We start from the raw sequence: 15000 nt of genomic DNA on the forward strand, positions 1-15000 counted from the left end.
TGTTGGTTAGGGACCTTCTTGTGCTCTGAATGCTCAGAAACTAAATTAAATTTGACAGATTATTGACATCAAACTCCTGACAAGAAAGCAAACAAGTCCATTTAACCACAGACTGTTTATAAAAGAGTTCGTCGCTTCAGGTCTGTAAAATGGTTCTGATCCAGAAGTGTGTTTAGCTGCAATACCAGCGAGTGCCACTAGAGGTCGGCTCCAAAAAGCCTCCGGCTCCATAGACTCCCATTCAACTTCTCTCATCAAATCCAAAGTGAATAAAATGTGTCCATCAGTTATCTCGGTGTTGTTAGCTAAAGTCACTCCTTCTTATTAGTTTTCTGGAGGTCCATCTGAAAATAATCCCTCATTCATTAGAAAAGAAGATTCAAGAAGACCTGTTTTTGGGGGCGTGTCTGTTTGATTGACAGGCCTGTGGTGCAGTCAGGTTACAGCTATCGGTGGGCGGGACGTAGTATCGTCAGGTTTCCGATCAGATTGGTCAGATCCACCGCTGGCTCCTCCCCCAGCTCGTCCAAATATGGTCACTTCCTGCTCCAAACCGCTCCGAACTAACAAGATGGTGACGGACAGAATCTGAACTGGAGGATTCATAATATTCACAAACCAATGATGACATCACTGCTGGATGATGACATCACTGATGGTTGATGACCTCACTGATGGATGATGACATCACCGATGGTGGATGACATCACTGATGGATGATACCTGACATTTACCAGAATGTTGGTGCATTCCTTTGAAGTGAAATCTGACCTGGTTTAAGATTCCACTTGTAATAGTTCTAAATCAATCGATGTTTACCTGATAAATTCTGAATGCAATTGTTATTTCAGTAGCAGAAGTCATGAACTGTTAAGAAAAGTCTTACTTCAGTTGATAATTTACAGATAACATCAATATCTCTACAGTGTTTTAAACATACAGATGAAGTTTGATAAAAAAAAACTTCTGAGCTGTGAAAGAAGAAGATATGTTTGCAATTCTGCACTTTATCTGGTTATAAATCAGTGTAGTTGTCTCATTACTGACAGATGTGATTGGTTGATGAGCATGTTGTCATACAACTTCAGGTCTGCTCTGTTCATGGTGTGCATGTGAGCAGCTCGTGCAAGTCGGAAGCTTTAAGGGACATTAATAATGCACAGTATGCTCTTTATGATTTGATAGAACTTGATTTTGAACCCTTCCCACGACTCTCCTGGGACCCTTCAGGCCTTCTGGGTGGTTAAGAACTGCAAGTTTACAGCAGTTATGTGTAGAAAGCATTATTTAGTCAGTGCATGTAGTGCCTCTGTCACCAGGTCACCGTTTGTATACAGACACACAGTCGGCTAAGCAGCTTGGGACTAAAACCTACAAACGGTTCTACACTACCTCCACGGAAAGCCAGCCTCCTGACCTCTGACCTCTGCCCGCAGGGCGCTGCAGGTGACGAGGAAGGTGGACATCTTGACTCCGCTAGGAGCGCTGTATTACAACACAGGTCGCTACGAGGAGGCGCTGCAGGTGTACAGAGAGGCGGCCGCTCTGCAGCCGGACAGCACCGACATCTGGCTGGCTCTGGTGAGGAGACACAATTCAATTCAATTCAATTCAATTCAATTCAATTCAATTCAATTCAATTCATAAAGCGCCAAATCACAACTTAGGTTATTTCATGGCACTTAACACATTAAAGTCGTTACAGCAAGACTTTACAATATTATACAGAGAAACCAACAATTCAACAATTCATCAATTCCCACATAAACTAGGAGGGAAAAAACTCCTCTTTAAGGGAGAAAAACCTCCAATAGAGGGAAGAAAAACTCTGTTTAACAGGAAGAAACCTCCAACAGAACCAGGATCAGAGCATCTGTTAACAGAACCAGGATCAGAGGTAGGCGGAGCATCTGTTAACAGAACCAGATTCAGAGGTGGGCGGAGCATCTGTTAACAGAACCAGGATCAGAGGTGGGCGGAGCTTCTGTTAACAGAATCAGGCTCAGAGGTGGGCGGAGCATCTGTCAACAGAACCAGGATCAGAGGTGGGCGGAGCTTCTGTTAACAGAACCAGGCTCAGAGGTGAGCGGAGCATCTGTTAACAGAACCAGGATCAGAGGTGAGCGGAGCATCTGTTAACAGAACCAGGCTCAGAGGTGGGCGGAGCATCTGTTAACAGAACCAGGATCAGAGTTGGGCGGAGCTTCTGTTAACAGAACCAGGCTCAGAGGTGAGCGGAGCATCTGTTAACAGAACCAGACTCAGAGGTGAGCGGAGCATCTGTTAACAGAACCAGGCTCAGAGGTGGGCGGAGCATCTGTTAACAGAACCAGGATCAGAGGTGGGCGGAGCTTCTGTTAACAGAACCAGGCTCAGAGGTGAGCGGAGCATCTGTTAACAGAACCAGACTCAGAGGTGAGCGGAGCATCTGTTAACAGAACCAGGCTCAGAGGTGAGCGGAGCATCTGTTAACAGAACCAGACTCAGAGGTGAGCGGAGCATCTGTTAACAGAACCAGGATCAGAGGTGAGCGGAGCATCTGTCAACAGAACCAGGATCAGAGGTGGGCGGAGCTTCTGTTAACAGAACCAGGCTCAGAGGTGAGCGGAGCATCTGTTAACAGAACCAGACTCAGAGGTGAGCGGAGCATCTGTTAACAGAACCAGGCTCAGAGGTGGGCGGAGCATCTGTTAACAGAACCAGGATCAGAGGTGGGCGGAGCTTCTGTTAACAGAACCAGGCTCAGAGGTGAGCGGAGCATCTGTTAACAGAACCAGGATCAGAGGTAGGCGGAGCATCTGTTAACAGAACCAGATTCAGAGGTGGGCGGAGCATCTGTTAACAGAACCAGGATCAGAGGTGGGCGGAGCATCTGTCAACAGAACCAGGATCAGAGGTGGGCGGAGCATCTGTTAACAGAACCAGGATCAGAGGTGGAGAACATCTGCCTCAACCAGTTGGGGTGAGAGGAGAGCAGAGAGAGAAAAGGACAGCATAGAGATAGAAGAGAAGAACTGTTGGTGGAGACGACAATCACAGAGCAGAGACATGCAGCTCCATGACGGGACATCTGGAAAAGAAAGAACAGAAAGTACACGAGTGAAGGAACTGAATGGAGACAACAGATAATAAGAAGAAACTATGGGAGAGAAGAAGATGGTGAGGTATGAGTCAGTTAAAGAGTAGGAGGAAAGAAAAGAAGATCAGCATGTAACGAGGTCCTCCAGCAGCCTCGGCCTATAACAGCATAACTAAGGGTTGGTTCAGGTCTACCTGAGCCAGCCCTAACTATAGGCTTTATCAAGAAGGAACGTTTTGAGTCTAATCTTAAAGCTAGAGAGGGTTTCTGCCCCTCCAACACAAACTGGGAGCTGGTTCCACAGGGGAGGAGCCTGAAAACTGAAGCTCCGCCTCCCATTCTACTTCTGGAAACTCTAGGAACCACAAGTAGACCAGCGTACTGAGAGAGAAGTGCTCTGCTGGGATTATATGGTTCTATAAGATCTCTAAGATCACACACATCAATGAAACGTGGCAGGCCGGACAACTTGGTGTGTGTGTGTTATGGGAAAGCTGCCACAGCCTGGATATTCACCACATTTCCTGTGTTTCTTCTTGCACACACTCAGGCTCAGGTGTTAGCCATGGCCGGTCGCACCAAAGAGGCAGAGAAGATGACCCTGGACATCATATCCAGAGAGGGCAGCTGCATCGAATGTTACCGCCTCCTGTCTGCCATCTACAGCAAGCGGGGCAACTACACTCAGGTGTGTGTGTGTGTGTGTGTGTGTGTGTGTGTGTGTGTGTGTGTGTGTGTGTGTGTGTGTGTGTGTGGAGGTGGGGGGGGGGGCTTTCATGCCCATTGGTCAGGCTAAAAACATCACACGTGTTCAGACAATCACAGTCAGCAGTGATAAACTCTCTGCAGGAGACGGCTTCCGTTCCAACAGTTGCCGTGGAAACAAATCACCGGCAGAGCGGTGGCCATTTTCTTGTCGAGCAGCTGCCACTCATCCTCACCGCTCTGCTCCATCACCACCATCAGCACCGGTGTTATCTGTCTTTCACTTCCACACAGAATAGGACTCCTGTGTTTCCACTAAGGTCCAGAGTACAGTATGATAAAATGGTATTGATGGACATTATTGTTTCGACTCTCCTGTAATGCTAACACAAAGAGAGGAACTACTTCCTGCCACAAAACAACAAGTTGACAGTCACAGTTCTTCAGTTCTTTCCGTGCTGTCCGTCAGTGCAACTGTGATGGAGCTGACGCTGCAGTTTGAATAAAGCGCAGGAATAGATGATGATGTTCCTGTTGTTGCTCTGCAGCCTCGCTACCTCATTTCAATATGGCAGGAAGTGAAGGTGCTTCAAATTCTGCTCTGAACCAGAAATACAGCAGGACCCGCGGCGCTGTCTGTCCATGTGCAGCATGTGTGTGCTAACTGACTGTGTGTCCGTGTCAGGCTCTGGATGCTCTGGACCGGGCCCTGCAGCAGAATCCCAGTGATCTGACTGTGAGAGCAGAGCTACATTTCTCCAAAGGAAACCAGCTGAGAGAGATGAACCAGCTGGACCGGGCCTTCGAGGTACTGCTGTCTCCTTCTGTCTCCGTCTCATCGACCACCCGTCTTTACCATGTTTTTCTCTGCTTCTATAGATTTTCTGCAGCAGCTGATCGGGACTGTGGCTCCCTGATAGATTTTGTAGAGGAAACTAATATTAGGAAACATAGAAGCAAATTAAAACTGCAAGCAGTGATATGCCGGCTCCCCGACGTGCAGCACGCGAGGGTCCACATATTCCCACTTGCAGTTAAAAAAAAATTCTCGATCTCGTTCCTTATTCTTCTTTAAAAAAAAAAAAAAAAAAAAATCAATTTTGGCGGCTTTAACATCTTCAAAAACTCATGAAAGTTGGTGCCTGACGCATGTGCAAAGTTTCGTGAGGTTTGGAGCATCGTTTGACCTTAAACATCAACTTCCTGTCACGGCCAAACATCATACTTAGCCGCATCATCCTGGTTATACTATTTACTATATATAATATAATATATAATATATAATATATAATATATACTACATACTATTTACAAAAGTGCTTTGGGTCACTTTTTGGACGACATGCCGACATGTATGACTTTTTTTTACATATTTTGGATATGAAAAAAAAGGGTATAATATGTCATCTAAAATATGAAGACAAAGTCAGATGATACGATTCCAGCTTGAGACATTTATGTATTTGTCTCAAAAATTTAAAAAAAACTTAAGGGACAAAAAAAAGTCATACTATAGCCTTACGTTTTGTTTTTTGAGATGAAAAAAAAGTCATAGTATAGCGGCGTCGTAGACCACTGGACTATCTTGAGCGCTGAGGAACAAGTCGCGGCGGAGAAGTGTTTCACGGAGTTCAGAAAACGTATATCTACTGTCCAAAGAATGTCTGTGGCAATTTTGGTCGCATTTGAATGACTATTTGTGGATGGTGGAGTTATAGGTTGCAGTGAGTAGAAATCTTTCACCGGGAGAGACGTGATTGCCAACTTTCATGAGTTTTTGAGTATGATAAAGCGAAAAAATGTCTAATAAAGTAACTATCTATCTATCTATCTATCTATCTATCTATCTATCTATCTATCTATCTATCTATCTATCTATCTATCTATCTATCTATCTATCTAAAGCCTCCAAATAGTCAATTAATTTTGAGGAGAAAAGAATAATAATTCCTCGGCTAACAATAGGGCTTTTGCACCTTTGGTGCTCTGGCCCTAATTAAAACCCTGTTTTTTCAAAAAAGGTTGGGACACTGTGTAATGTAAAAAAACAAAAAACAGACTGCAATGATTTGCAAACAACATAAACCAATATTTAATAGAAAATAAACTAAAGACAAAATATTACGTTGAAACTGAGAAATGTTACTGTTTTATCAAAAATACATGGTCCTTTTGAATTTGATGTCAGCAAAATATTTTAAAAAAAAGTTTGAGACAGGGTCAACAAAAGACTGAAAAAGCTGTGTAAAAAAAAAAACACCTGGTGGAACATCTCACAACTAATCAGGTTACCATGGCAACAGATCAGTAACATGATTGGATAGAAAAATATCATTTCAGAGAGGCAGAGTCTCTCAGCAGTGAAGATGGGGAGAGGTTCACCACTCTGAAAGACTGTTTGGGAAAATAGTTCAACAATCTAAGAATAATGTTCCTCAACGTAAAACTACAAAGAATTAGTGGATTTCATCGTCTACGGTTCATAATATCATTAAAAGATTCAGAGAATCTGGAGAAATCTCTGAACACAAGGGACAAGGCTGGAAACCAATATTGGATGGTGGTGATCTTCGGGCCCTCAGGCAGCACTGCATTAAAAACACACTATTCTGGAGTGGAAATCACTGCATGGGCTCAGGAACACTTGTGAAAACCATCGTCTGTGAACACAGTTCATCGCTGCGTCCACAAATGATGTTAAAACTCTCCAAAGAAGAAACCAGATAGAAACATGATCCAGAAACACCGCTGCCTTCTCTGGACCGAGATAATTGAAGATGGACTGAGGTGAAGTGAAGTCCTGAGGTCTGATGGATCACAATCTGAGATTCTGTTTGGAAATCATGGACGCTGCATCCTCCAGGTTAAAGAGGAGAGGGACCATCCAGCTTGTTATCAGCTCAGTTCTAAAGCCAGCATCTGTGATGGTACAGGGATGCATTAGTGCACACGGCATGGGTATTTGCATTTACATTTTACACAGCATCCCCATTTTGGAAACAATGTTGTATATGCACTGCTAATATCAAAGTGTGCTAAATTGATAACTCAGTGTCAGTAAAAACAAATCTAGTTTATTGACAAGTCCTTTTTATTATTACCATTTTGGACTTAAAGTCAATAAATCACTTAATTCTATCAACAAAACTGTCACTTAGAGCCATAAATCAAAAGAGTTCAGCTGAGTCTCTTTATAGTCATGTATAGTTGTTCTACTTCATAAAGGAAGTCTAAATATATTGTATGTTTTGCTTTGCATGGATCCCCCGGCCCAGCAGCGGGTCACTGGACTCCCCCCCCCCCTCCCCCCTCAGCCTTTAAGCCCTTAGGCTGCACCTGGCTTTCATTAACTATACCGGGGAGGAGGGTTTATATGCTCTGCTCAAACAGGAAGTCCACACTTCAAGCATATCAACATCTGTTTACTAGTCACAGGGCGTCCTGCCAAGGGCGTAGGTTTGGACATATTTTGTGAGAATGCACAGTTGTGTGTACGTGCACTTGTTCTTGTACACACACAGATACACACATGAATAGTTTAACCCTTACAGCTGTTGGCTGTGTTCAAATTCCCACCTGAAAAACATCCCTAAACTTGGGCAGTAAGATCTCCACAGTGCTGCAGGGCTAAACTGTACAACCTTGAGCTCTGTGGATAAAAGGCACAAGACAGTTTTGAAATTTTATAAGTCTTCCTCCCCCATCACCAGGCCAGAGGGAGGTTTGGAAAACCCCAGCGTTTTCTACCTCCGTCTTATCAAAACTGTAAAAAATAGAGTAAAGAACAGCCTTCTAACGCTGATGTTAATGAAACTCGGGGTGGGAATCACCAGAAGCCCTGAAATATGATGTGATCACCATACTTAACCCACGATATGATGCGATTTAAAACATTTTGCAACATGCTGAATATTGCATTGACACGTTAGAATATATTGCCATTTGTTACCTGTTTGTCAACCGCAAATGAAGTTATCAAAACAAAAGATAGTTTTCAGTCCATTCATTGATTCACTTCAATCATTTATATTTTTTCATTATTAAATTAATCATTTCATCTACACAACAAAATATTACATGCTGTCTGTGAATTGATAGAACACTGCCACTGGAAAAACACAATGCAGGATGGATTTATTTAACACCTTTAATTGAAACTGTAAAATGAGATGTGTTTGTTCTTTGCTTTTTATGTTAACTCAGACTTCATGATAAAAACCCAGCAAAGTGGTGATAAAACTACTGCAATGTCCCAAACAGCCATTAAACTTAGACTTCCTCATGTTGCCTAGATAATAAAGCAAGAGAAAATATTCCACAGTCGACATTAGAGTTTAGAAATAACCGGTTAGCGTCAATTTAGCTCAAGCCAGTCTATTTTTGGAATTACCTCCTGAAAAATAAACACTGATTTAATCAGAAATAGCTCAAAATTAAAACTGCAAGCAGTGATGTACGGGCCCTCGCACTCACGCGCGCCGCCTCCCCAAAGCCGTCTCCCCAACGTGCAGCATGCGAGGGACCGCGTATCCCCACATAAAGTTGATATTTTTGTCTCGTTTCCTGTCTCCAGCAGGGGGCTCTGGCGAGCCGTTTGGCCACGCCCACTCGCAAAACACATCACATGTATCGTCTCACCAAGCCGGATGTATGTGACACGTTTCGTGAGGTTTCAAGCATCCGTTGACCTTTAACATCAACTTCCTGTGTCACGGCGAGACATCCAACTTTGCCACATCGTCACGGCGACGTCCATCAACAAAGTCGAACGAATGTCTCAATATATCATCAACTACATGTTTAGGTTATTGTGACCCGACTTTACGTTCATGGGATCAACCAGCTCGACGTAGAATGAGAAAGTATGAAAAGTGTAATTTCCAGTGGCCAACAGGGGGCGCTATGACTATGAGCGAATATTCCCCCACAGGGGTCTTCAGGGCGGGGCTGTTATCATACCTGTGATGTTTGGAGAAGGTCGGTCCATGTACATAAGATTTAAAGCAACTCCTAGTTTCATGGCGAGACGCTCAAAATGGCCGCCTCTCACGGGCACACACGTCGATGAAAACGAATTATTTATACAACTTTTAATCCCAAACATGTTTTCTATCCATAGAATCTAAATTCAAGTCGGTCCGACAAAATCCCTCGGAGGAGTTCGACAAAGTACAACGTGTCAGAATCGGCCAAAATGGCGACTGAATTCAAAATGGTGGACTTCCTGTCGAGTTGACGTAACAGTGACTTTTATGTGCGTTCAGGTGTGATACACGTGTCCACCGGATGTCGTGAATTTAGGTAAATGTGGCCGCCGGGGCATCTCTGTAGGGGGCGCTCTTGAGCCATTTGGCCACGCCCACTCACGACTCCACTAGAATACAAAAATTTTCGCCAGGAGACAAATGTTTATCCACTTTCATGAGTTTTTGAATATGATAAAACCTCCAAAAAGGAAAATCACTTTACGTAAGGAGAAGAAGAACGACAATTCCTTCAGGAACAATAGAGCTTTCGCACCGATGCTCGGTGCTCGGGCCCTAATTAAACAACCTTGGGCTCCATAGATAATGAACATGTGGGTGAACTTTAAAATGCAATAAGTCTCTTTGTCTCCATCCTGAGGTCAGACTGAAAAACTGCAGCAAGAACAGAATTTTAATGTTTTTATAATGAAAACTGTAAATTGAGCATCATATATGCGACTGGCTGGGGTTGTAGTTAAGGTGAGGTTCAGGTTAAAGTAAAGGGAAACCAATACTGACGGGGACCAGACTCGACTACTTCACCCTGAATCTACTACTGAGTCGTAGAATCTAACACCAACCCTTTTGTGTTAGTGCCATCGTCCTCTTTATATATAGTATCACAGCAAAGTGAGATAGCCACGCTTTGGCCTCTCTAGGCGTGACAGTTTCACATTTTGTATGCGTGAAACTTATATGCACATACATGTAATGTCACGTGGGATCATGTGACCAAGTACAAAGGAAATTTTTCGGCTTCCCTATGCGGAAGGCAGAGGTTCAAATCCAGGAAGTGACAACGTTGTTCTTGAGTTGTTCTTTTTTGTCACAAACCCTAACCATGTTGTTTTTCCTAAAAGTTTCATTTTCCTGTAAATCACATGGTTGTGTGCATGCAGTAGGTTTCATTTTCGTCCATTACAGGAAAACGTGAAACTTTCACGCCTAGAGAGACCAAAGCGTTGCTATCTCACGCTTTGCCATGATTCATGGTTGGCTACTTGCTGGAATGGTCGGCAAAGTTAAAGATCTAGAGTGGCTTTTCCATCAGCCTCACTGTCATGTTCAGCCACTCCTCAGTCCTTACTCCACCAGTCGCGTCAGTAGACTCTTATGTAACGTAAATAATGTTTACCACTCCAGGAAGTACCCCTTAGCAACCACCTAGTAACAGAGAGGATTTCTAGTCTCCAAATGAATAAATACAGAATATAGAAACATTAAACTGATCAGTTAGCTCAGTCTGTTTGGAACAAAGATATCTGATGAACAAAGATATCTGATGAACAAAGATATCTGATGAGCAAAGATACCTGATGAACAAAGATATCTGATGAACAAAAATATCCATGTTCTCATGTGTTTTTAACATTTTAGCTCCGTGTCATGTGTTCAAACCAAACCGGTCCAGCTAGCCTCCTCTAGGATTGTAAGTGCGTGACTATCCGTGGTGTTACGGTACGGGTGCTCGGAGCGACCAAAAAGAACCAAAAGTGTCAGGATCCCTGTCTGACCCTGTGTCCTGACCTTTGTTCCCAGACCTCCTTTCCTCATGTGTCCGGTCACTCCCCGGTGTATTTGTTGTTGTTTGCCATGTGCTTGTGTTTTGTTCTGTGTCCTCCTCTGCCCGCCTCCATTCACCACTCATGGCCACGCCCCTCTTCATTCTGAGCAGCTGCCACCAATCCAGCTGATCACCTGCAGGTTCCTCATCCCACTAATCACCTCCCGACACTATATCAACCCTGGTCCTGCAGTCCTGAGGTGTCGGTCCATACTCTCGGCTACGTCCACTCACCCGCAACCTGTTGCCAGTACTATCAGCCATCCGTCCGTTCCGTCGACATGCCGTGGACCACACACCTCATCCTGCCTGCTATCCTGTGTCACAGTGGATCCAGCCTCCCCTCTTGTGTCGGACCTCGGGAAACCACACAGTGAACCTGCTCCTAGTTCTCGTTAGGATTCCTGGTGTCTGCCTGCCTGCCTGCCTGCCTGCCGTGTCTGCGGCTCCCACCTCATCCTGCCAGGACCAGAGCTGAGTGCATGGTCGCACCAGCTGCCCCCCCCGTGTTTGTTTCTTTCACCAAATGGGTCATTTAATAGACCTATAACAAGTAGAAACTACATATTACTTTTTATATGAAATTATATTCTAATTGTATTTTCCCATTGAGGAGGTGGAGAGATATTTCTGGTGATGAGCAGGATGTGATGTCATGATGATTTGAGCACGTTTCAAATGTACAGTTGACCAATCAGATCTCTGGGTCAGAACTACTGGTTGGATTACTGCAGTTCAACAGTTTGTAAGAAAAGTATAACAACACAAGAACCATTTACAGATCCACAAACTGTCAGACGGGAAAATTTTCCCTCTGAGGGATTAATAAAGTATATATCTATCTATCTATGTCTCGGCCTGCTGGCCTCCACTGAATAACACGTCCCACACCGAACAGCTCGCAAAGGAGGTTTCAGGAAGGCGCCCCTCCTGTACAGGAAGCTTTGATTGACCTCCTGAGAAAAAGGCTTGAGAGAAGAGAAAGTAAACAACCCTGAGAGATCTCTGAGCGCTCGGCTGGAAACACTGATGTAGTGGAAAGAAGGAAGAGCTGAGGAGGTTGTCTCAGGTCACCGCAGCTTTAACGAGAGCTGTGTTTGTGCAGGAAAACCTTGTTAGCTGACGCAGATGCTGTTGTGATGTGTTATCTCAGTGGCATTATCAGAGTTTCTGAAGGAGACAACAAACACGAGGCGAGCAGCCTGTGAAACTGTTTAAAGTGTAGTTTCAAGATGGTTTATTTTCAGGCTTTTTCTTGCCTCAAGTGTGCCAGATCACAAAGTGTGATTCAAAGATTCACAGCTCTGCCCTGATAACTGCAGATAACAAGCATAAATAAATAAGTGAGTTTTTTTTAAACAATAAACTACTTGTTTCTGTGTATTAAAAATGTCTTGAGTTTGAAAATAGAATTTCAGCAATTAGTTTAGATTTAAAGATGAACGAAGAGACCAACAATCCTCAACAAAGCCAAAATCAAAGAGCAAAGTGGCCAGAGAGCGAACAGTCCAAGTGGAGTTCTTTTTTAGTTTTTCCAGTATTTTAATTTAATTTGAATTCATATATGGTGTTTTAAAAATGAGGGCAGAGGATCTGGAGAATGATGCTGAGCTTGAGAGACTGAAAAAATCGGTCTCTTGTTTGCAACTAACTGCACTGTAACTACTTTCTGCCATTTCAGTTGAATGTCTGAATTGTAAGAATAGTTTAAGCACCGAATGGTGCTCTCAGAATTAAATAATAAAAAAGGTAAAGTCAGTAGCATGTGCACTTATTTTGATTTAAAATCATATTATCTAAGGAAGCAAGAACTTCTCATCACTTAATTTAAAGACTTGTGAAAATCAATTCTTCACAGGAGGAATAAAAGTTATAAAAGGGAAATTAAAGAGATGAAATATGATTAAAGATGCTCTTAAATATATGCATTTATTTGGCTTCTGTGATAGTTTGTGGGAGACTGTGTCTGAGGATCGAAGATCCTCCCAGAGAACACGGAACAACAGCTCCTTTAAACAGAGACATGCAACTCTGTGCAGTGACAAACAGCAGAGCCAGCCCTGTGTGGCCCTCAGTGGTATTGCACACGTAAGAACTTCTGTATTGGCTTCATCCATTTTTACATATACTTGTTAGTAGTTATATAGTTCAATTCAATTCAATTCAATTTTATTTATATAGCACCAAATCACAACACAGGTTATTTCATGGCACTTAACATTAAAGTCCTTCCAGCAGAACTTTACAACGTTATACAGAGAAACCAACAATTCAACAATTCATCAATTCAACAATTCAACAATTCAACAATTCAACAATTCAACAATTCCCACATAAACTAGGAGGGAAAAAAATTCTTAAGGGAGAAAAACCTCCAACAGAGGGAAGAAATCTCCCTTTAACAGGAAGAAACCTCCAACAGAACCAGGATCAGAGGTGGAGAACATCTGTTAACAGAACCAGGCTCAGAGGTGGGCGGAGTATCTGTTAACAGAACCGGGATCAGAGGTGGGCGGAGCATCTGTTAACAGAACCGGGATCAGAGGTGGGCGGAGCATCTGTTAACAGAACCAGGATCAGAGGTGGACGGCCATCTGCCTCGAGTGCCTCGGAGTGAGAGGAGAGCAGAGAGAGAAAAGGACAGCATAGAGATAGAAGAGAAGAACTGTTGGTGGAGACGACAATCACAGAGCAGAGACATGCAGCTCCATGACGGGACATCTGGAAAAGAAAGAAGAGAAACTACACCAGCGAAGGAACTGAATGGAGACATCTGTTGCGGGACTTTGGTCACATGATCCTGCGTCACATGACATTTACATGCAAGCTTCTTGCTTTTAAAATGTGTAACTGTCACGCCTAGACAGGCCAAAATGTGCCTATTTCATACTTTGCCGTGATACTGGGTTGTGGAATCATGTAGCAGCAGCATCATATTACCAGTCAGCAGATCAGGTCCACTTTACTGTGGACCACAGCAGTCAGTGCTGCTTATCTGGAGGGTCTGTTTGAGACTGAGACACTTTCAACTAAATAAGGCCCACTAATGAAAATGGTTTGATTCAGATCAGGTTTTTTATATCTAGTTACATTCATTGATGTTTGTGTGGTTGTAATCTAACACAGTGTTCACGTCTGTCTCCAGTGATCACCTCTATTCACTGTCAGTTTTTCCTTCTCTTTAGAGCTACAAGCTGGCTGTTGAACTCAAACCGGAGCAATCCCAGGCCTGGATGAACATGGGAGGGATTCAGCACATCAAGGTAGCAAAGAACAGTTCAAAGTCACAAAACAGCAGTACTAAAACCTAAACACATCTTTAGCCTCAGTTCTAGTTTTCCAACATTATTGGACCTTTTTGAGGTGATATTTTGCTAAAAATTTCCATATTCAGTTTAAACCAATCAGACATGAGAAAACAGGTCAGATGATTTGTCCTCATTACAAAATACATCCAAACCCAGGTGGGTAGTGTCAGGTGTGTCGATGTGCATGAAGTTTCTTTATAATCTCTGTCCCACACAGGTGAGCCACAACAATTTCAGTCGTAGTTCAGCCGACCAGCTGAGAAGACAATGGAGAAGCGCTGCAGGAACAATACAGAGTAGTTGCATGTAAAACAGCCAGAGTACTCAGATATATTTGAGACCAGCGTCTAAGTGAGAGAATGACAGAAGAAAGAGGCAGCTTGAGCAACAGGCTACTTTCAACTTAAAGTATGAAAACATTTCTGCAGAAAACATTTGAACAGTTGAGGATTTATTTATGTTAAGTGTCAAGTCTGTTTCAGTTCAGTTCAGTCTTATGTTTTTTACAAAATGAAATGCCAAGACGTGATGCTTTAACAGTGCAACCACTCTGGTGTACTCACACGATGGGAATGAAGGGTCCAAACATCACCTCGGTCCAACTCCTCTGGGTTTACTGGTGGCTCTCTGTCTCATTCATCAAGGAGAATCCAAAATACAAAGGTACTTCCAGGGAATCTCTAAACTTATCCAAGACTCGGCCAAAAGTAATGAACTCCCGGTGAACACACCTCACAACAGGTCGAAAGCCGGGACTCCCCAACGAACAGAGGAAGCCCTTCAGATAAGAGGTGAAAGGTCATCAAAGACTCAAGTCCAGCAGCTGTCAGATTGTTATGTGACAGCAGCTGGACATAGATAGACCATGACCTGAATAGAGAATCTTCAGACATTAAAGTTTTGTCACAATCTCTAAATCTATGATTTGTTAAGTTTGCTTACCGTTACGGTCAACAGCTGACAACAGCTGCTCAAACTTCAAACTCCATCTTGGAGTCACAATTCAGTCAAACAGTGGAACAGACACTTCCTGAATGCTGTTATCTCTGATTCCATCACAAACAAACTTCCACATATCCACTGAGTAATAAAAAGCAG

General features: G+C 43.3%; 1 protein-coding gene across 2 annotated transcripts in view; it reads left to right on the plus strand.

Moving 5' to 3' along the window:
• Positions 1 to 15000, plus strand: part of tmtc1 (transmembrane O-mannosyltransferase targeting cadherins 1) — a 168556-nt gene that overhangs the window by 149676 nt on the left and 3880 nt on the right. For both annotated transcript variants that reach the window (XM_069156344.1, XM_069156345.1), the window contains 4 exons: positions 1437 to 1581; positions 3630 to 3767; positions 4470 to 4592; positions 13780 to 13857. In XM_069156344.1, coding sequence (XP_069012445.1) covers positions 1437 to 1581; positions 3630 to 3767; positions 4470 to 4592; positions 13780 to 13857 — 484 coding nt within the window. The remainder of the gene's footprint in view (positions 1 to 1436; positions 1582 to 3629; positions 3768 to 4469; positions 4593 to 13779; positions 13858 to 15000) is intronic.

The sequence above is a fragment of the Embiotoca jacksoni genome, unplaced genomic scaffold (assembly GCF_022577435.1).
Source record: "Embiotoca jacksoni isolate LCO1_2020_lvr unplaced genomic scaffold, fEmbJac1.0.p SCAF_21, whole genome shotgun sequence".
Taxonomy (NCBI): domain Eukaryota; kingdom Metazoa; phylum Chordata; class Actinopteri; family Embiotocidae; genus Embiotoca; species Embiotoca jacksoni.